A 24,954-nucleotide genomic window follows, 5' to 3' on the forward strand; every position below is an offset into this window, starting at 1 on the left:
ACAGGTTCCTGATGCACGTCATTTTATTTTTGACTCCCATGTGCGAAGCACAAAATGGGAGTCTTTGCAGTTAGTGTGTCTGTATGTGTGTATGTGTGTATGTGTGTGTGTATGTGTGTATGTGTGTCCGACTGTTCCACTGCTATCTCAAGAACCATACATCGGTTTTTGATGAAACTTGGTGCATAGATGCTCTGGGCCAATGCGCAGATTTGATTAGGTTTTGGTAAAAATCCATGCTCGTTAATTACCTAATTTGCATGATAATTAGCTAATTTTTAGCTGTTCTATGACTGTTCCACTGATATCTAAAGAACCACTCATTGGATTTTGATGAAACTTGGTACATAGATGCTCTGAACATATGCGCAGATTTGATTAATTTTTGGTAAAAATCCGTGCATATTAATTACCTAATTTGCATGATAATTAGCTATTTTTTAGTGGTTCCATGACTCTTCCACTGATATCTAAACAACCACTCATTGGATTTTGATGAAACTTGGTACATAGATGCTCTGAACTAATGCTAGGTTTTGATTAGTTTTTGGTAATAATCCGTGGATACTAATTACCTAATTTGCATAATGATTAGTCAATTTTCGGTTTTTCCACTGATATCTCAAGTACTAATCATCACATTTCAATGAAACTTGGTACATAGATGTCATACGACACTGCACAGACCTGATAGTTTTTATGGTAATATCAGTACATATTAATTACCTAATTTGCATAATTAATTAATTTTCAGCATTTGATATAAGTAGTTAGCATTACATTTCAATGAAACTTGGTACTTACATACTCAAGGACTATGCAGAGATTGATTGTTTTCGATAAATATTTGTGCATATTAATCACCTAATTTGCATAATTAGTTAATTTTCAGCTTTTCCACGGGTATCTCAAGTACTAATCATCGCATTTCAATGAAACTTGGTACATAGATCCTTTAGGACTATGCAGAGACCTGATTAGTTTTAGGGTAAATAATTGTGCATATTAATTACCTAATTTGCATAATTAATTTTCAGCTTTTCTACTGATATCTAAAGTACTAATCATCACATTTCAATGAATCTAGAATTATGCAGACCCAATTAGTTTCCGGTAAATATTTGTGCATATTAATCACCTAATTTGCATAATTAACCAAGTTTCACACTGATATCTCAGGTACTATACATCACATATCAATGAATGTACATGGATGCTGTAGGACAATAGACAGACCTGAATAATTGTGGGTTAAAATCTGTACATATTAATTACCTAATTTGCATAATTAACCAATTTTAAGCTTTCACACTGATATCTAAAGTACCGTAAAAACTCCAAAATTTCGACCGGTTTTAAATAATTGGTGTTAGAAATGTGACGTGTTTTTAGAGTCAAAATTAAGGTGCATTTTCGGACGGTCGAATTTTTCAGAATAGAAATCAGCAAATGAAAAAATGGGGATGATAGACAGTGTGCTTCATTAGTTTTTAAAAAATGCAATGTCCGTCAATTGACGTAAACTTCCTCATGTTTCACGGTAAAAGCAAAGGTCGTGGCCGAGTTGTAACTCAAAATCTAAACAAAGTCATCAATCAGTGAGTATTATGACAAGCAAAACAAAACATCAAGACGCGGAGAAGAGGTCAGCACAAAACTAATAGGTCAAAAGACAAAGCTGTCTCGCACTACCTAGGAAAACTTGCGAATGTTCGAAGTACAGGTACCCATTGAACAAAAGATACATGGAAGTTTAGCAAACGATCTCCCCGACCCAGTGCAATGTATCCGGTTAGAATCAAAGCTCACGTGTCCCTTATTTGAGGGACCAAATTCTGCCGTAAATTCGCCCTTGGATTAAAAAATAAAATGGGATTTAAGAAAATAAAATGGGACTTTTAAGGTGTATTTTGGCGTCATTTTTCGGACATTTCAATCAATCCTGCCGGCTAAAATAGAGTCTAAGTTTTACCGTAGTCATTGACGTCTGTCTATTCAAGAGTACACGTGTATGATTTTTATCGTGGCTAGCGTGAGCGGGTAAGCTTCCTTTCGAGAATGAGCTGTTATCACTGTGAACTATGTTAAATTATTCTTCAGATGACCAGTTTATTTTTTAAAAACAACTATTTTTTTTATTTAAAAAAAATCATGCCGTTTTCGCATCAAAATCCAAGTCAAAATATCGTACTACAACATCAATCTCTTCCGCATTGCGTTCAATAACATTAACATATTTAAATAAGCTATGGTAATTTGAACACGTTGGCATCATCCAGCTTTTTGATTGGTTAATTAGCGATTTGACCTATTTGACCTAAGAGAACATGGCGGATATCCTACAGCATCAAACGTTTATACGAGACCGGAATCATTCGCTTATGATGAAACTAAGTTGACTTTTATTTGTATTTCATAACCATTCAACAAATTTATTTTGTGTACATTATTATAATCACTACTGAGTACAGTAATAATCAACAATTCAGAAACGCAGCATGCCGAGATTTTTGTGTTCGTTTTTATTTGAAACTTCGTTTATTTAGAATATATTTTCGTTACCAATAAAATAAAAATCTCTCAGTCAATCAGAAACCCGGATTCATGCCTTCGAGGAAGGTCCCGTTTGAACGCTCACATCGGGTTTTTTTTCGTTTGGGGGAAAACTAAAACTGGTCGCAATTTTCGAATAAGAATGAGTCGTCAATTTTTAGTGGAGTCGAAAATTTGGAGGTAAATAAAACACGGAAACCCGGCAAATAAATAGGCGTCCGAATTTTTAGAGTTGTCGAAATTTTGGAGTTTTCACGGTACTAATTATTCCATTTCAATGAAACTTAGTACAAAGATGCTCTAGGACAATGTACAAACCTAATTAGTTTGGGGTAAAAATCTGTTCATATTAATTCCCTAATAAGCATAATAATTCATAATTTTTTGGTTCTAATCACATTTCAATTAAACTTGGAGACATAGATTTCCTGTTACATTGCGCAGACCTCATTAGTTTTACACTCAAATCTGGTCATATTAATTTTCTGATTTGCATAATTAGTTTTCAGCTAAGTAATTTCGAATTATATTTAATGTGTCTCCAATACTCTCAGCACATGGGAGTTCTTTCTAAGCTTTCTTTGATTCAAATTGGAGTCAAAATGGCTGACTGGCGGCCATTTTGTTTTAATGATTGGGCTTCTAGAGCCATATCTCTTAAATGCTTTGACTGATTATATTCAAATTTTATATATTCGTTATACATCATGTTATATATATATATATATATATATATACATGTATTCAAAATGGCTGATTTTGAATGCTGTTCCAGAGTTATATCTCTCAATATGAACAAGTACTTGTTTGACGATCAGATACAAATGTCAATCATTTTAATGTTAAAAAATCATATTCCTGACATGGTTATATTCCATTTATATTACTATAAACAAAACTATATATCTTGAATTTAATAACGAACGGGGACTGTGCCATGCATGGCTTGTTACTCTTGTGTTGGCATGTACTAATTGTGTGTTGGCATGTACTGATTGCGTATTGGCATGTACTGATTGTGTGTTGGCATGTACTAATTGTGTGTTGGCATGTACTGATTGCGTATTGGCATGTACTAATTGTGTGTTGGCATGTACTAATTGTGTGTTGGCATGTACTGATTGCGTATTGGCATGTACTAATTGTGTGTTGGCATGTACTCATTGTGTGTTGGCATGTACTGATTGCGTATTGGCATGTACTGATTGTGTGTTGGCATGTACTGATTGTGTGTTGGCATGTACTGATTGTGTGTTGGCATGTACTGATTGTGTGTTGGCATGTACTAATTGTGTGTTGGCATGTACTAATTGTGTGTTGGCATGTACTGATTGTGTGTTGGCATGTACTGATTGCGTGTTGGCATGTACTGATTGTGTGTTGGCATGTACTGATTGTGTGTTGGCATGTACTGATTGTGTGTTGGCATGTACTGATTGTGTGTTGGCATGTACTAATTGTGTGTTGGCATGTACTGATTGCGTGTTGGCATGTACTGATTGCGTGTTGGCATGTACTAATTGTGTGTTAGCAAGTACTGATCGTGTGTTAGCAAGTACTGATTGTGTGTTGGCATGTACTAATTGTGTGTTGGCATGTACTGATTGTGTGTTGGCATGTACTGATTCAAACTTATTTAACTTAACCCTGGCTGCCACATATATACACACATGGGTTAAGTTCCAATCATTTCATACCTGGCTCCCATTTAGTCTAGGGTAGTGAGAAACAGTAGGGGTAAAACATCTTGTTCAGGGATGCAGCAACATGGCTAAGCCAAGACTTGAACACACAACTGCTCTCTTTGCTCTAGTCCAACCACCCTCTCCAAACAAAAATTTGTTTTGTGGGAATGACTTCATTTATACAAGGCCTAGTGCCCCAAGCAGCTCTCAGGTTATGTCTCCATTCAGATGTTAGTCCAGTGGTGTGTCATCGATGAAACACAGATAGGATTAACCCCACCCAGTCTGATTGCCCTTGAGTGATGGTCGGATCACCTTGACCAACATAAGTCAGGGAGAGCAGATCAACTCATCCACTCCAACCTTAACACTGGATATGAGCAGGAAAGTTAGAAAAAATAGACTCCAAAAGAAGTGAATCTCCGCATAAACATACTGGAGATGTTTGCCTTCAAGAGTTTGCTAACTAATTTGGACAAGGTACAGAACATGGAGAAAATGTTTCTCTGCTGCAACAAGAAGGAATTAGAGCTAGAAGTCTGTCACATGTCACCTGAGACAGGTGAAGGACAGTGTGGCCGACGCGATGTAGAGGAGATGCACATACTTGAACATCACAAGTAAAAGAACATCCAGGGCCTGACAAATGCTAGCTATTGATAGATTTGTATATTTGCATGAAAATTAAGGTACCGTATGTACCAATAGTGATTACATTTCACTGTACTCTGCACAGGAAATAAATACACACTAGAGACAAAACCAGCAGAAGATGGTATTGATGTCAGGGAAGAATTATTGAAGTTTCACAGTACTTATTATTCTGCTAATATGATGGGGTTCACAATATTAGGAAGAGGTAGGTTGTTTTGCTTCACCACATTGCCAATTCACATTACATGTGTGCGCATGAGTGATTTTAGAACATTCAGGGGTGCCACAGTGATACTGGATCATCCAGGGGTGCCACACTGATACTAGATCATCCAGGGGTGCCACACTGATACTAGATCATCCAGGGGTGCCACACTGATACTAGATCATCCAGGGGTGCCACACTGATACTAGATCATCCAGAGGTGCCACACTGATACTACATGTAGATCATCCACGGTTGCCACACTGATACTAGATCATCCAGAGGTGCCACACTGATACTATATTATCAAGAGGTGCCACACCGATACTACATGTAGATCATCCAGGGGTGCCACACTGATACTAGATCATCCAGGGGTGCCACACTGATACTAGATCATCCAGGGGTGCCACACCAATACTACATGTAGATCATCCAGGGGTGCCACACTGATACTAGATCCTCCAGGGGTGCCACACTGATACTAGATCATCCAGAGGTGCCACACCGATACTACATGTAGATCATCCAGGGGGTGCCACACTGATACTATATCATCCAGGGGTGCCACACTGATACTAGATTATCAAGAGGTGCCGCACTGATACTAGATTATCCAGGGGTGTCACACTGATACTAGATCATCCAGGGGTGCCACACTGATACTAGATCATCCAGGGGTGCCACACTGATACTAGATCATCCAGGGGTGCCACACAGATACTAGATCATCCAGGGGTGCCACACTGATACTATATTATCAAGAGGTGCCACACTGATACTACATGTAGATCATCCAGGGGTGCCACACTGTTACTATATCATCCAGGGGTGCCACACTGATACTAGATCATCCAGGGGTGCCACACAGATACTAGATCATCCAGGGGTGCCACACTGATACTATATTATCAAGAGGTGCCACACTGATACTACATGTAGATCATCCAGGGGTGCCACACTGTTACTATATCATCAAGAGGTGCCACACTGATACTACATGTAGATCATCCAGGGGTGCCACACTGTTACTATATCATCCAGGGGTGCCACACTGATACTAGATCATCCAGAGGTGCCACACCGATACTACATGTTGATCATCCAGGGGTGCCACACTGATACTAGATCATCCAGGGGTGCCACACTGATACTATATTATCAAGAGATGCCACACCGATACTACATGTACATCATCCAGGGGTGCCACACTGTTACTATATCATCCAGGGGTGCCACACTGATACTATATTATCAAGAGGTGCCACACTGATACTAGATCATCCAGGGGTGCCACACTTACACTATATTATCAAGAGGTGCCACACTGATACTAGATCATCCAGGGGTGCCACACTGATACTAGATTATCAGGGGTGCCACACTGATACTAGATCATCCAGGGGTGCCACACTGATACTAGATTATCCAGGGGTGCCACACTGATACTAGATTATCCAGGGGTGCCACACTGATACTAGATCATCCAGAGGTGCCTCACTGATACTACATGTAGATCATCCAGGGGTGCCACACTGATACTCTATCATCCAGGGGTGCCACACTGATACTAGATCATCCAGAGGTGCCACACTGATACTAGATCATCCAGGGGTGCCACACTGATACTAGATCATCCAGAGGTGCCACACCGATACTACATATAGATCATCCAGGGGTGCCACACTGATACTAGATCATCCAGGGGTGCCACACTGATACTATATTATCGAGAGGTGCCACACTGATACTAGATCATCCAGGGGTGCCACACTTATACTATATTATCAAGAGGTGCCACACTGATACTAGATCATCCAGGGGTGCCACACTGATACTAGATTATCAGGGGTGCCACACTGATACTAGATCATCCAGGGGTGCCACACTGATACTAGATTATCCAGGGGTGCCACACTGATACTAGATTATCCAGGGGTGCCACACTGATACTAGATCATCCAGAGGTGCCTCACTGATACTACATGTAGATCATCCAGGGGTGCCACACTGATACTCTATCATCCAGGGGTGCCACACTGATACTAGATCGTCCAGAGGTGCCACACTGATACTAGATCATCCAGGGGTGCCACACTGATACTAGATCATCCAGAGGTGCCACACCGATACTACATGTAGATCATCCAGGGGTGCCACACTGATACTAGATCATCCAGGGGTGCCACACTGATACTATATTATCGAGAGGTGCCACACTGATACTAGATCATCCAGGGGTGCCACACTGATACTAGATCATCCAGGGGTGCCACACTGATACTAGATCATCCAGGGGTGCCACACTGATATAGATCATCCAGGGGTGCCACACTGATACTAGATCATCCAGGGGTGCCACACTTATACTAGATCCTCCAGGGGTGCCGCACTGATACTAGATCATCCAGGGGTGCCACACTGATACTAGATCATCCAGGGGTACCACACTGATACTAGATTATCCAGGGGTGCCACACTGATACTAGATTATCCAGGGGTGCCACACTGATACTAGATTATCCAGGGGTGCCACACTGATACAAGATCATCCAGGGTGCCACACTCATACTAGATCATCCAGGGGTGCCACACTGTTACTAGATCATCCAGGGGTGCCACACTGTTACTAGATCATCCAGGGGTGCCACACTAATACTAGATCATCCAGAGATGCCACACTGATACTATATTATCAAGAGGTGCCACACTGATACTACATGTAGATCATCCAGGGGTGCCACACTGATACTATATCATCCAGGGGTGCCACACTGATACTAGATCATTCAGAGGTGCCACACTGATACTAGATCATCCAGGGGTGCCACACTGATACTAGATCATCCAGGGGTGCCACACTGATACTAGATCATCTAGGGGTGCCACACTGATACTACATGTAGATCATCCAGGGGTGCCACACTGATACTAGATCATCCAGGGGTGCCACACTGATACTAGATCATCCAGGGGTGCCACACTCATACTAGATCATCCAGGGGTGCCACACTGTTACTAGATCATCCAGGGTACCACACAAATACTAGATCATCCAGGGGTGCCACATTGATACTAGATCATCCAGGGGTGCCACATTGATACTAGATCATCCAGAGGTGCCACACTGATACTATATTATCAAGAGGTGCCACACTGATACTACATGTAGATCATCCAGGGGTGCCACACTGATACTATATCATCCAGGGGTGCCACACTGATACTAGATCATTCAGAGGTGCCACACTGATACTAGATCATCCAGGGGTGCCACACTGATACTAGATCATCCAGGGGTGCCACACTGATACTAGATCATCTAGTGGTGCCACACTGATATTAGATCATCCAGAGGTGCCACACTGATACTATATTATCAAGAGGTGCCACGCCAATACTACATGTAGATCATCCAGGGGTGCCACACTGATACTATATTATCGAGAGGTGCCACACTGATACTAGATCATCCAGGGGTGCCACACTGTTACTAGATCATCCAGGGATGCCACACTGATACTAGATCATCCAGGGGTGCCACACTGATACTAGATCATCCAGAGGTGCCACACTGATACTATATTATCAAGAGGTGCCACACTGATACTACATGTAGATCATCCAGGGGTGCCACACTGATACTATATCATCCAGGGGTGCCATACTGATACTAGATCATCCAGGGGTGCCACACTGATACTAGATCATCCAGGGGTGCCACACTGATACTAGATCATCCAGGGGTGCCACACTGATACTAGATCATCCAGGGGTGCCACACTGATACTAGATCATCCAGGGGTGCCACACTGATACTAGATCATCCAGGGGTGCCACACAGATACTAGATCATCCAGGGGTGCCACACTGAAACTAGATCATCCAGGGGTGCCACACTGATACTAGATCATCCAGGGGTGCCACACTCATACTAGATCATCCAGGGGTGCCACACTGTTACTAGATCATCCAGGGGTGCCACACAAATACTAGATCATCCAGGGGTGCCACACTGATACTATATCATCCAGGGGTGCCACACTGATACTAGATCATCCAGGGGTGCCACACTGTTACTATATCATCCAGTGGTGCCACACTGTTACTATATCATCCAGTGGTGCCACACTGATACTAGATCATCCAGGGGTGCCACACTGTTACTAGATCATCCAGGGATGCCACACTGATACTAGATCATCCAGGGGTGCCACACTGATACTAGATCATCCAGAGGTGCCACACTGATACTAGATCATCCAGAGGTGCCACACCGATACTACATGTAGATCATCCAGGGGTGCCACACTGATACTAGATCATCCAGGGGTGCCACACTGATACTAGATCATCCAGGGGTGCCACACTGATACTATATTATCAAGAGGTGCCACACCGATACTACATGTAGATCATCCAGGGGTGCCACACTGTTACTATATCATCCAGGGGTGCCACACTGATACTAGATCATCCAGAGATGCCACACCGATACTACATGTAGATCATCCATGGGTGCCACACTGATACTAGATCATCCAGGGGTGCCACACTGATACTAGATCATCCAGAGGTGCCACACTGATACTAGATTATCCAGGGGTGCCACACCGATACTACATGTAGATCATCCAGGGGTGCCACACTGTTACTATATCATCCAGGGGTGCCACACTGATACTATATTATCAAGAGGTGCCACACTGATACTAGATCATCCAGGGGTGCCACACTGATACTAGATTATCAGGGGTGCCACACTGATACTAGATTATCAGAGGTGCCACACCGATACTACATGTAGATCATCCAGGGGTGCCACACTGATACTAGATCATCCAGGGGTGCCACACTGATACTAGATCATCCAGGGGTGCCACACTGATACTATATTATCAAGAGGTGCCACACCTATACTACATGTAGATCATCCAGGGGTGCCACACTGATACTATATCATCCAGGGATTGCTCACTGATACTATATTATCGAGAGGTGCCACATTGATACTAGATCATCCAGGGGTGCCACACTGATACTAGATCATCCAGGGGTGCCACACTGATAGTAGATCATCCAGGGGTGCCACACTGATACTAGATCATCCAGGGGTGCCACACTGATACTAGATCATCCAGGGGTGCCACACTGATACTATATCATCCAGGGATTGCTCACTGATACTATATTATCGAGAGGTGCCACATTGATACTAGATCATCCAGGGGTGCCACACTGATACTAGATCATCCAGGGGTGCCACACTGATAGTAGATCATCCAGGGGTGCCACACTGATACTAGATCATCCAGGGGTGCCACACTGATACTAGATCATCCAGGGGTGCCACACTGATACTAGATCATCCAGGGGTGCCACACTGATACTAGATCATCCAGGGGTGCCACACTGATACTAGATCATCCAGGGGTGCCACACTGATACTAGATCATCCAGGGGTGCCACACTGATATAGATCATCCAGGGGTGCCACACTGATACTAGATCATCCAGGGGTGCCACACTGATACTAGATCATCCAGGGGTGCCACACTTATACTAGATCCTCCAGGGGTGCCGCACTGATACTAGATCATCCAGGGGTGCCGCACTGATACTAGATCATCCAGGGGTGCCATACTGATACTAGATCATCCAGGGGTACCACACTGATACTATATCATCCAGGGGTGCTACACTGATACTATATCATCCAGGGGTGCTACACTGATACTAGATTATCCAGGGGTGCCACACTGATACTAGATCATCTAGGGGTGCCACACTGATACTACATGTAGATCATCCAGGGGTGCCACACTGATACTAGATCATCCAGGGGTGCCGCACTGATACTAGATCATCCAGGGGTGCCACACTGATACTAGATCATCTAGTGGTGCCACACTGATACTAGACCATCCAGAGGTGCCACACTGATACTATATTATCAAGAGGTGCCACACTGATACTAGATCATCTAGGGGTGCCACACTGATACTAGATCATCGAGAGGTGCCACACTGATACTAGATCATCTAGGGGTGCCACACTGATACTAGATCATCCAGGGGTGCCACACTGATACTAGATCATCCAGGGGTGCTGCACTGATACTAGATCATCCAGAGGTGCCACACTGATACTATATTATCAAGAGGTGCCACACCGATACTACATGTAGATCATCCAGGGGTGCCACACTGATACTATATCATCCAGGGGTGCCACACTGATACTATATTATCGAGAGGTGCCACACTGATACTAGATTATCCAGGGGTGCCACACAGATACTAGATCATCCAGGGGTGCCACACTGATACTAGATCATCGAGAGGTGCCACACTGATACTAGATCATCTAGGGGTGCCACACTGATACTAGATCATCCAGGGGTACCACACTGATACTAGATCATCCAGGGGTGCTGCACTGATACTAGATCATCCAGAGGTGCCACACTGATACTATATTATCAAGAGGTGCCACACCGATACTACATGTAGATCATCCAGGGGTGCCACAATGATACTATATCATGCAGGGGTGCCACACTGATACTATATTATCGAGAGGTGCCACACTGATACTAGATTATCCAGGGGTGCCACACAGATACTAGATCATCCAGGGGTGCCACACTGATACTACATGTATAATATCAAGAGGTGCCACACTGATACTACATGTAGATCATCCTGGGGTGCCACACTGATACTATATCATCCAGGGGTGCCACACTGATACTATATCATCCAGGGGTGCCACACTGATACTATATTATCGAGAGGTTCCACACTGATACTATATTATCGAGAGGTGCCACACTGATACTAGATTATCCAGGGGTGCCACACTGATACTAGATCATCTAGTGGTGCCACACTGATACTAGATCATCCAGAGGTGCCACACTGATACTATATTATCAAGAGGTGCCACGCCAATACTACATGTAGATCATCCAGGGGTGCCACACTGATACTATATTATCGAGAGGTGCCACACTGATACTAGATCATCCAGGGGTGCCACACTGTTACTAGATCATCCAGGGGTGCCACACTGATACTAGATCATCCAGGGGTGCCACACTGATACTAGATCATCCAGAGGTGCCACACTGATACTATATTATCAAGAGGTGCCACACTGATACTACATGTAGATCATCCAGGGGTGCCACACTGATACTAGATCATCCAGGGGTGCCACACTGATACTAGATCATCCAGGGGTGCCACACTGATACTAGATTATCAAGAGGTGCCGCACTGATACTAGATCATCCAGGGGTGCTGCACTGATACTAGATCATCCAGAGGTGCCACACTGATACTATATTATCAAGAGGTGCCACACCGATACTACATGTAGATCATCCAGGGGTGCCACACTGATACTATATCATCCAGGGGTGCCACACTGATACTATATTATCCAGGGGTGCCACACTGATACTATATTATCGAGAGGTGCCACACTGATACTAGATTATCCAGGGGTGCCACACTGATACTAGATTATCCAGGGGTGCCACACAGATACTAGATCATCCAGGGGTGCCACACTGATACTATATTATCAAGAGGTGCCACACCGATACTACATGTAGATCATCCAGGGGTGCCACACTGATACTAGATCATCCAGGGGTGCCACACTGATACTATATCATCCTGGGATGCCACTCTGATACTATATTATTGAGAGGTGCCACACTGATACTATATTATTGAGAGGTGCCACACTGATACTATATTATTGAGAGGTGCCACACTGATACTAGATCATCCAGGGGTGCCACACTGATACTAGATCATCCAGGGCTGCCACACTGATACTAGATCATCCAGGGGTGCCACACTGATACTAGATCATCCAGGGGTGCCACACTGATACTAGATCATCCAGGGGTGCCACACTGATACTAGATCATCCAGGGGTGCCACACTGATACTAAATCATCCAGGGGTGCCACACTGATACTAGATCATCCAGGGGTGCCACACTGATACTAGATCATCCAGGGGTGCCACACTGATACTAGATCATCCAGGGGTGCCACACTGATACTAGATCATCCAGGGGTGCCACACTGATACTAGATCATCCAGGGGTGCCACATTGATACTAGATCATCCAGGGGTGCCACACTGATACTAGATCATCCAGGGGTGCCACACTGATACTATATCATCCAGGGGTGTCACACTGATACTATATCATCCAGGGGTGTCACACTGATACTATATCATCCAGGGGTGCCACACTGATACTATATCATCCAGGGGTGCCACACTGATACTAGATCATTCAGAGGTGCCACCCCGATACTACATGTAGCTCATCCAGGGGTGCCACACTGATACTAGATCATCCAGGGGTGCCACACTGATACTAAATTATCGAGAGGTGCCACACTGATACTAGATTATCGAGAGGTGCCACACTGATACTAGATCATCTAGGGGTGCCACACTGATACTAGATCATCCAGGGGTGCCACACTGATACTAGATCATCCAGGGGTGCCACACTGATACTAGATCATCCAGGGGTGCCACACTGATACTATATCATCCTGGGATGCCACTCTGATACTATATTATCGAGAGGTGCCACACTGATACTAGATCATCCAGGGGTGCCACACTGATACTAGATCATCCAGGGGTGCCACACTGATACTAGATCATCCAGGGGTGCCACACTGATACTAGATCATCCAGGGGTGCCACACTGATACTAGATCATCCAGGGGTGCCACACTGATACTAGATCATCCAGGGGTGCCACACTCATATAGATCATCCAGGGGTGCCACACTGATACTAAATCATCCAGGGGTGCCACACTGATACTAGATTATCAAGAGGTGCCACACTGATACTAGATCATCCAGAGGTGCTACACCAATACTACATGTAGATCATCCAGGGGTGCCACACTGATACTATATCATCCAGGGGTGCCACACTGATACTATATCATCCAGGGGTGCCACACTGATACTAGATCATCCAGGGGTGCCACACTGTTACTATATCATCCAGTGGTGCCACACTGTTACTATATCATCCAGTGGTGCCACACTTACTAGATCATCCAGTGGTGCCACACTGTTACTAGATCATCCAGGGGTGCCACACTGTTACTAGATCATCCAGAGGTGCCACACTGATACTAGATCATCCAGAGGTGCCACACTGATACTATATTATCAAGAGGTGCCACTCTGATACTACATCATCCAGGGGAGCCACACTGATACTGTATTATCGAGAGGTGCCACACTGATACTAGATCATCCAGGGGTGCCACACTGATACTAGATCATCCAGAGGTGCCACACTGATACTAGATCATCCAGAGGTGCCACACCAATACTACATGTAGATCATCCAGGGGTGCCACACAGATACTAGATCATCCAGGGGTGCCACACTGATACTAGATCATCCAGAGGTGCCACACTGATACTATATTATCAAGAGGTGCCACTCTGATACTACATCATCCAGGGGTGCCACACTGATACTAGATCATCCAGGGGTGCCACACTGATACTAGATCATCCAGAGGTGCCACACCAATACTACATGTAGATCATCCAGGGGTGCCACACTGATACTATATCATCCAGGGGTGTCACACTGATACTATATCATCCAGGGGTGCCACACTGATACTAAATTATCCAGGGGTGCCACACTGATACTAGATCATCCAGGGGTGCCACACTGATACTAGATCATCTAGTGGTGCCACACTGATACTAGATCATCCAGAGGTGCCACACTGATACTATATTATCAAGAGGTGCCACGCCAATACTACATGTAGATCATCCAGGGGTGCCACACTGATACTATATTATCGAGAGGTGCCACACTGATACTAGATCATCCAGGGGTGCCACACTGATACTAGATCATCCAGGGGTGCCACACTGATACTAGATCATCCAGGGGTGCCACACTGATACTAGATCATCCAGGGGTGCTGCACTGATACCAGATCATCCAGAGGTGCCACACTGATACTATATTATCAAGAGGTGCCACACCGATACTACATGTAGATCATCCAGGGGTGCCACACTGATACTATATCATCCAGGGGTGCCACACTGATACTATATTATCGAGAGGTTCCACACTGATACTAGATTATCCAGGGGTGCTGCACTGATACCAGATCATCCAGAGGTGCCACACTGATACTATATTATCAAGAGGTGCCACACCGATACTACATGTAGATCATCCAGGGGTGCCACACTGATACTATATCATCCAGGGGTGCCACACTGATACTATATTATCGAGAGGTTCCACACTGATACTAGATTATCCAGGGGTGCCACACTGATACTAGATCATCTAGTGGTGCCACACTGATACTAGATCATCCAGAGGTGCCACACTGATACTATATTATCAAGAGGTGCCACGCCAATACTACATGTAGATCATCCAGGGGTGCCACACTGATACTATATTATCGAGAGGTGCCACACTGATACTAGATCATCCAGGGGTGCCACACTGTTACTAGATCATCCAGGGGTGCCACACTGATACTAGATCATCCAGGGGTGCCACACTGATACTAGATCATCCAGAGGTGCCACACTGATACTATATTATCAAGAGGTGCCACACTGATACTACATGTAGATCATCCAGGGGTGCCACACTGATACTAGATCATCCAGGGGTGCCACACTGATACTAGATTATCAAGAGGTGCCGCACTGATACTAGATTATCAAGAGGTGCCGCACTGATACTAGATCATCCAGGGGTGCTGCACTGATACTAGATCATCCAGAGGTGCCACACTGATACTATATTCTCAAGAGGTGCCACACCGATACTACATGTAGATCATCCAGGGGTGCCACACTGATACTATATCATCCAGGGGTGCCACACTGATACTATATTATCGAGAGGTGCCACACTGATACTAGATTATCCAGGGGTGCCACACAGATACTAGATCATCCAGGGGTGCCACACTGATACTATATTATCAAGAGGTGCCACACCGATACTACATGTAGATCATCCAGGGGTGCCACACTGATACTGTATCATCCAGGGGTGCCACACTGGTACTATATCATCCAGGGGTGCCACACTGGTACTATATTATTGAGAGGTGCCACACTGATACTATATTATTGAGAGGTGCCACACTGATACTATATTATTGAGAGGTGCCACACTGATACTAGATCATCCAGGGGTGCCACACTGATACTAGATCATCCAGGGGTGCCACACTGATACTAGATCATCCAGGGGTGCCACACTGATACTAGATCATCCAGGGGTGCCACACTGATACTAGATCATCCAGGGGTGCCACACTGATACTAGATCATCCAGGGGTGCCACACTGATACTAGATCATCCAGGGGTGCCACACTGATATTAGATCATCCAGGGGTGCCACACTGATACTAGATCATCCAGGGGTGCCACACTGATACTAGATCATCCAGGGGTGCCACACTGATACTATATCATCCAGGGGTGCCACACTGATACTATATCATCCAGGGGTGCCACACTGATACTAGATCATCCAGAGGTGCCACCCCGATACTACATGTAGCTCATCCAGGGGTGCCACACTGATACTAGATCATCCAGGGGTGCCACACTGATACTAGATTATCCAGAGGTGCCACACTGATACTAGATCATCCAGGGGTGCCACACTGATACTATATCATCCTGGGATGCCACTCTGATACTATATTATTGAGAGGTGCCACACTGATACTATATTATTGAGAGGTGCCACACTGATACTATATTATTGAGAGGTGCCACACTGATACTAGATCATCCAGGGGTGCCACACTGATACTAGATCATCCAGGGGTGCCACACTGATACTAGATCATCCAGGGGTGCCACACTGATACTAGATCATCCAGGGGTGCCACACTGATACTAGATCATCCAGGGGTGCCACACTGATACTAGATCATCCAGGGGTGCCACACTGATACTAGATCATCCAGGGGTGCCACACTGATACTAGATCATCCAGGGGTGCCACACTGATACTAGATCATCAAGGGGTGCCACACTGATACTAGATCATCCAGGGGTGCCACACTGATACTAGATCATCCAGGGGTGCCACACTGATACTAGGTCATCCAGGGGTGCCACACTGATACTATATCATCCAGGGGTGTCACACTGATACTATATCATCCAGGGGTGTCACACTGATACTATATCATCCAGGGGTGTCACACTGATACTATATCATCCAGGGGTGCCACACTGATACTATATCATCCAGGGGTGCCACACTGATACTAGATCATTCAGAGGTGCCACCCCGATACTACATGTAGCTCATCCAGGGGTGCCACACTGATACTAGATCATCCAGGGGTGCCACACTGATACTAGATCATCCAGGGGTGCCACACTGATACTAGATCATCCAGGGGTGCCACACTGATACTAGATCATCCAGGGGTGCCACACTGATACTAGATCATCCAGGGGTGCTGCACTGATACCAGATCATCCAGAGGTGCCACACTGATACTATATTATCAAGAGGTGCCACACCGATACTACATGTAGATCATCCAGGGGTGCCACACTGATACTATATCATCCAGGGGTGCCACACTGATACTATATTATCGAGAGGTTCCACACTGATACTAGATTATCCAGGGGTGCCACACTGATACTAGATCATCTAGTGGTGCCACACTGATACTAGATCATCCAGAGGTGCCACACTGATACTATATTATCAAGAGGTGCCACGCCAATACTACATGTAGATCATCCAGGGGTGCCACACTGATACTATATTATCGAGAGGTGCCACACTGATACTAGATCATCCAGGGGTGCCACACTGTTACTAGATCATCCAGGGGTGCCACACTGATACTAGATCATCCAGGGGTGCCACACTGATACTAGATCATCCAGAGGTGCCACACTGATACTATATTATCAAGAGGTGCCACACTGATACTACATGTAGATCATCCAGGGGTGCCACACTGATACTAGATCATCCAGGGGTGCCACACTGATACTAGATTATCAAGAGGTGCCGCACTGATACTAGATTATCAAGAGGTGCCGCACTGATACTAGATCATCCAGGGGTGCTGCACTGATACTAGATCATCCAGAGGTGCCACACTGATACTATATTATCAAGAGGTGCCACACCGATACTACATGTAGATCATCCAGGGGTGCCACACTGATACTATATCATCCAGGGGTGCCACACTGATACTATATTATCGAGAGGTGCCACACTGATACTAGATTATCCAGGGGTGCCACACAGATACTAGATCATCCAGGGGTGCCACACTGATACTATATTATCAAGAGGTGCCACACCGATACTACATGTAGATCATCCAGGGGTGCCACACTGATACTGTATCATCCAGGGGTGCCACACTGGTACTATATCATCCAGGGGTGCCACACTGGTACTATATTATTGAGAGGTGCCACACTGATACTATATTATTGAGAGGTGCCACACTGATACTATATTATTGAGAGGTGCCACACTGATACTAGATCATCCAGGGGTGCCACACTGATACTAGATCATCCAGGGGTGCCACACTGATACTAGATCATCCAGGGGTGCCACACTGATACTAGATCATCCAGGGGTGCCACACTGATACTAGATCATCCAGGGGTGCCACACTGATACTAGATCATCCAGGGGTGCCACACTGATACTAGATCATCCAGGGGTGCCACACTGATATTAGATCATCCAGGGGTGCCACACTGATATTAGATCATCCAGGGGTGCCACACTGATACTAGATCATCCAGGGGTGCCACACTGATACTAGATCATCCAGGGGTGCCACACTGATACTACATGTAGCTCATCCAGGGGTGCCACACTGATACTAGATCATCCAGGGGTGCCACACTGATACTAGATTATCCAGAGGTGCCACACTGATACTACATGTAGCTCATCCAGGGGTGCCACACTGATACTAGATCATCCAGGGGTGCCACACTGATACTAGATTATCCAGAGGTGCCACACTGATACTACATGTAGCTCATCCAGGGGTGCCACACTGATACTAGATCATCCAGGGGTGCCACACTGATACTATATCATCCAGGGGTGCCACACTGATACTATATCATCCAGGGGTGCCACACTGATACTAGATCATCCAGAGGTGCCACCCCGATACTACATGTAGCTCATCCAGGGGTGCCACACTGATACTAGATCATCCAGGGGTGCCACACTGATACTATATCATCCAGGGGTGCCACACTGATACTAGATCATCCAGAGGTGCCACCCCGATACTACATGTAGCTCATCCAGGGGTGCCACACTGATACTAGATCATCCAGGGGTGCCACACTGATACTAGATCATCCAGGGGTGCCACACTGATACTAGATCATCCAGGGGTGCCACACTGATACTAGATCATCCAGGGGTGCCACACTGATACTAGATCATCCAGGGGTGCCACACTGATACTAGATCATCCAGGGGTGCCACACTGATATTAGATCATCCAGGGGTGCCACACTGATACTAGATCATCCAGGGGTGCCACACTGATACTAGATCATCCAGGGGTGCCACACTGATACTATATCATCCAGGGGTGCCACACTGATACTATATCATCCAGGGGTGCCACACTGATACTAGATCATCCAGAGGTGCCACCCCGATACTACATGTAGCTCATCCAGGGGTGCCACACTGATACTAGATCATCCAGGGGTGCCACACTGATACTAGATTATCCAGAGGTGCCACACTGATACTATATTATTGAGAGGTGCCACACTGATACTATATTATTGAGAGGTGCCACACTGATACTAGATCATCCAGGGGTGCCACACTGATACTAGATCATCCAGGGGTGCCACACTGATACTAGATCATCCAGGGGTGCCACACTGATACTAGATCATCCAGGGGTGCCACACTGATACTAGATCATCCAGGGGTGCCACACTGATACTAGATCATCCAGGGGTGCCACACTGATACTAGATCATCCAGGGGTGCCACACTGATATTAGATCATCCAGGGGTGCCACACTGATACTAGATCATCCAGGGGTGCCACACTGATACTAGATCATCCAGGGGTGCCACACTGATACTATATCATCCAGGGGTGCCACACTGATACTATATCATCCAGGGGTGCCACACTGATACTAGATCATCCAGAGGTGCCACCCCGATACTACATGTAGCTCATCCAGGGGTGCCACACTGATACTAGATCATCCAGGGGTGCCACACTGATACTATATCATCCTGGGATGCCACACTGATACTATATCATCCTGGGATGCCACTCTGATACTATATTATTGAGAGGTGCCACACTGATACTATATTATTGAGAGGTGCCACACTGATACTATATTATTGAGAGGTGCCACACTGATACTAGATCATCCAGGGGTGCCACACTGATACTAGATCATCCAGGGGTGCCACACTGATACTAGATCATCCAGGGGTGCCACACTGATACTAGATCATCCAGGGGTGCCACACTGATACTAGATCATCCAGGGGTGCCACACTCATATAGATCATCCAGGGGTGCCACACTGATACTAAATCATCCAGGGGTGCCACACTGATACTAGATTATCAAGAGGTGCCACACTGATACTAGATCATCCAGAGGTGCTACACCAATACTACATGTAGATCATCCAGGGGTGCCACACTGATACTATATCATCCAGGGGTGCCACACTGATACTAGATCATCCAGGGGTGCCACACCTTTACTATATCATCCAGTGGTGCCACACTGTTACTATATCATCCAGTGGTGCCACACTTACTAGATCATCCAGTGGTGCCACACTGTTACTAGATCATCCAGGGGTGCCACACTGTTACTAGATCATCCAGAGGTGCCACACTGATACTAGATCATCCAGAGGTGCCACACTGATACTATATTATCAAGAGGTGCCACTCTGATACTACATCATCCAGGGGAGCCACACTGATACTGTATTATCGAGAGGTGCCACACTGATACTAGATCATCCAGGGGTGCCACACTGATACTAGATCATCCAGAGGTGCCACACTGATACTAGATCATCCAGAGGTGCCACACCAATACTACATGTAGATCATCCAGGGGTGCCACACACATACTAGATCATCCAGGGGTGCCACACTGATACTAGATCATCCAGAGGTGCCACACTGATACTATATTATCAAGAGGTGCCACTCTGATACTACATCATCCAGGGGAGCCACACTGATACTATATTATCGAGAGGTGCCACACTGATACTAGATCATCCAGGGGTGCCACACTGATACTAGATCATCCAGGGGTGCCACACTGATACTAGATCATCCAGAGGTGCCACACCAATACTACATGTAGATCATCCAGGGGTGCCACACTGATACTAGATCATCCAGGGGTGCCACACTGATACTAGATCATCCAGGGGTGCCACACTGATACTATATCATCCAGTGGTGCCACACTCATATAGATCATCCAGGGGTGCCACACTGATACTAAATCATCCAGGGGTGCCACACTGATACTAGATCATCCAGGGGTGCCACACTGATACTAGATCATCCAGAGGTGCCACACCGATACTACATGTAGATCATCCAGGGGTGCCACACTGATACTATATCATCCAGGGCTGCCACACTGATGCTATATCATCCAGGGGTGCCGCACTGATACTATATCATCCAGTGGTGCCACACTGTTACTATATCATCCAGTGGTGCCACACTTACTAGATCATCCAGTGGTGCCACACTGTTACTAGATCATCCAGGGGTGCCACACTGTTACTAGATCATCCAGAGGTGCCACACTGATACTAGATCATCCAGAGGTGCCACACTGATACTATATTATCAAGAGGTGCCACTCTGATACTACATCATCCAGGGGAGCCACACTGATACTGTATTATCGAGAGGTGCCACACTGATACTAGATCATCCAGGGGTGCCACACTGATACTAGATCATCCAGAGGTGCCACACTGATACTAGATCATCCAGAGGTGCCACACCAATACTACATGTAGATCATCCAGGGGTGCCACACAGATACTAGATCATCCAGGGGTGCCACACTGATACTAGATCATCCAGAGGTGCCACACTGATACTATATTATCAAGAGGTGCCACTCTGATACTACATCATCCAGGGGAGCCACACTGATACTATATTATCGAGAGGTGCCACACTGATACTAGATCATCCAGGGGTGCCACACTGATACTAGATCATCCAGGGGTGCCACACTGATACTAGATCATCCAGAGGTGCCACACCAATACTACATGTAGATCATCCAGGGGTGCCACACTGATACTAGATCATCCAGGGGTGCCACACTGATACTAGATCATCCAGGGGTGCCACACTGATACTAGATCATCCAGGGGTGCCACACTGATACTAGATCATCCAGAGGTGCCACACCGATACTACATGTAGATCATCCAGGGGTGCCACACTGATACTATATCATCCAGGGCTGCCACACTGATGCTATATCATCCAGGGGTGCCGCACTGATGCTATATCATCCAGGGGTGCCGCACTGATGCTATATCATCCAGGGGTGCCGCACTGATGCTATATCATCCAGGGGTGCCACACTGATGCTATATCATCCAGGGGTGCCACACTGATGCTATATCATCCAGGGGTGCCACTCTGATACTATGTCATCCAGGGGTGCCACACTGATACTATGTCATCCAGGGGTGCCACACTGATACTATATCATCCAGGGGTGCCACACTGATACTATATCATCCAGGGGTGCCACACTGATACTATATCATCCAGGGGTGCCACACTGATACTATATCATCCAGGGGTGCCACACTGATGCTATATCATCCAGGGGTGCCACTCTGATACTATGTCATCCAGGGGTGCCACACTGATACTATGTCATCCAGGGGTGCCACACTGATACTATATCATCCAGGGGTGCCACACTGATACTATATCATCCAGGGGTGCCACACTGATACTATATCATCCAGGGGTGCCACACTGATACTATATCATCCAGGGGTGCCACACTGATACTATATCATCCAGGGGTGCCACACTGATACTATATCATCCAGGGGTACCACACTGATACTAGATCATCTAGAGGTGCCACACTGATACTAGATCATCCAGTGGTGCCACACTGATACTATATATCATCCAGGGGTGCCACACCAATACTATATCATCCAGGTTTAGTCATTAATATATTCTTGTCTTTACAGAAACACTAGATGAACTACAAGAAATGGTTGTTAACCTATTGTCTGATGTAGAAAATAAAAATTGTTCAATCCCAGAATGGCTTGATCCTCCATTCAAAGATCAAAATCTCAGGGTAAGCAAAACTAACAGTTTTATTCCATTAATGATACAAATTAGGATTGTTATTTTTACATAAAACTACAGAGTCTTCTCTATATGAAGTCATTCTTATTTCAAAAGCCCAATATCTCTGCTGCATTTACCATATATTGGTTAGATTGTTTGTTGACCCAAGATGCTCTTAACTGTTTATTGGTTAAATATCAAATGATTTTTTCAACACCCTTGGGTGTTATTGGTAAGTTTTTACTGAAAGCAAAGTAATGACTATGTGTCTGCAGAAAGCATGGCTGTTAGATAATCATGGAGTTGATATTTTGGCTTGCATTCCAAACAAATTATTGAATGTTCAAACACATGGTCAGCTACATATGTAATAACACAAAAGTGTTTTACTAGTCTGTGGTTTCTGTTTTTACATTCAGGCAGTCAAATCTCTAGAATGCGTAAATTTTCAAAAGAATCCTGAAAACTTATTGTTCATTTATACTGCATCTACAATCAGTGGCGGATCCAGCAAAATGTACTGGGGGGGGGGGGGTCCAAGCTACGCTTAAGATATACGGATCGTAAATCGCAGAGAAGCTATGCGTAATCCAGATGATACGAATCGTCATGCGCTTGGGGGGGGAGGGGCATGACCCCCCGGATCCGCCACTGTCTACAACCAATGAAAAAAGTGAAGAAATCCGATGATTACCCACTGAGTACGGTAGTACTAGTTTGATTGACTGGGTTTGCGCTAATATTGAATTGCTTGAAAATGGCTGAAATGTACATTGAACGACAAACCATAGTAGTGATATTATCTGACTGAGAAACCTGTGAATATGGCATTTTGTGGTTCTATGTTGTAGATAATATAAAGCTATCATTACTGCTTGTTAGCAGTGTTGTTGGTGATTTCAATGTCAGCAATCGTCTTTTGAACTATTTTCAGACCTTGATTTGCCAGCATAGAACGACACAGTTATGTTGTACAAACATGATTAATCTCTGTTTGCTTGTTTGAGTATTCTCGCATTCCTTTGTACTGTGGCCAGGTATCAATCATTCATCATTGTGCAAACATTGTCAGGACTGTTTGCAATTTATTTAATATAAGATAATTCTTTATTACTACCTTAAAGAAACATTTCTCGTTTGGTTAAAAAGTGTAATAAAGGTATAAATTTGAATTATAAATATTTGTTTAACTAAAAGTTTAATAATGATAAAATCATTCAAAGAATTGTTTTCTAATTGTTATTGTCTTTCAATATAGTCTATTAGTTTTATTAGTAATAGTTTTTTGTTTGTGTTGACTATATGAACTGGTCATTTGATTTTAAGAAAATTTAGTACAATGTCTTTCCTTGTTCAGTGAATAGTTTGCATGAAGCC

General features: G+C 44.9%; 1 protein-coding gene across 1 annotated transcript in view; it reads left to right on the top strand.

The window, feature by feature from the left end:
- LOC102804022 (insulin-degrading enzyme-like) overlaps positions 1-24,954 on the top strand; it is a 204,765-nt gene that overhangs the window by 105,006 nt on the left and 74,805 nt on the right. The window contains exons 7-8 of the mRNA XM_085504132.1: positions 4,975-5,097; positions 23,472-23,584. Coding sequence (XP_085360258.1) covers positions 4,975-5,097; positions 23,472-23,584 — 236 coding nt within the window. The remainder of the gene's footprint in view (positions 1-4,974; positions 5,098-23,471; positions 23,585-24,954) is intronic.

The sequence above is a fragment of the Saccoglossus kowalevskii genome, chromosome 10, assembly GCF_978046115.1.
Source record: "Saccoglossus kowalevskii chromosome 10, keSacKowa6.1, whole genome shotgun sequence".
Taxonomy (NCBI): Eukaryota; Metazoa; Hemichordata; class Enteropneusta; family Harrimaniidae; genus Saccoglossus; species Saccoglossus kowalevskii.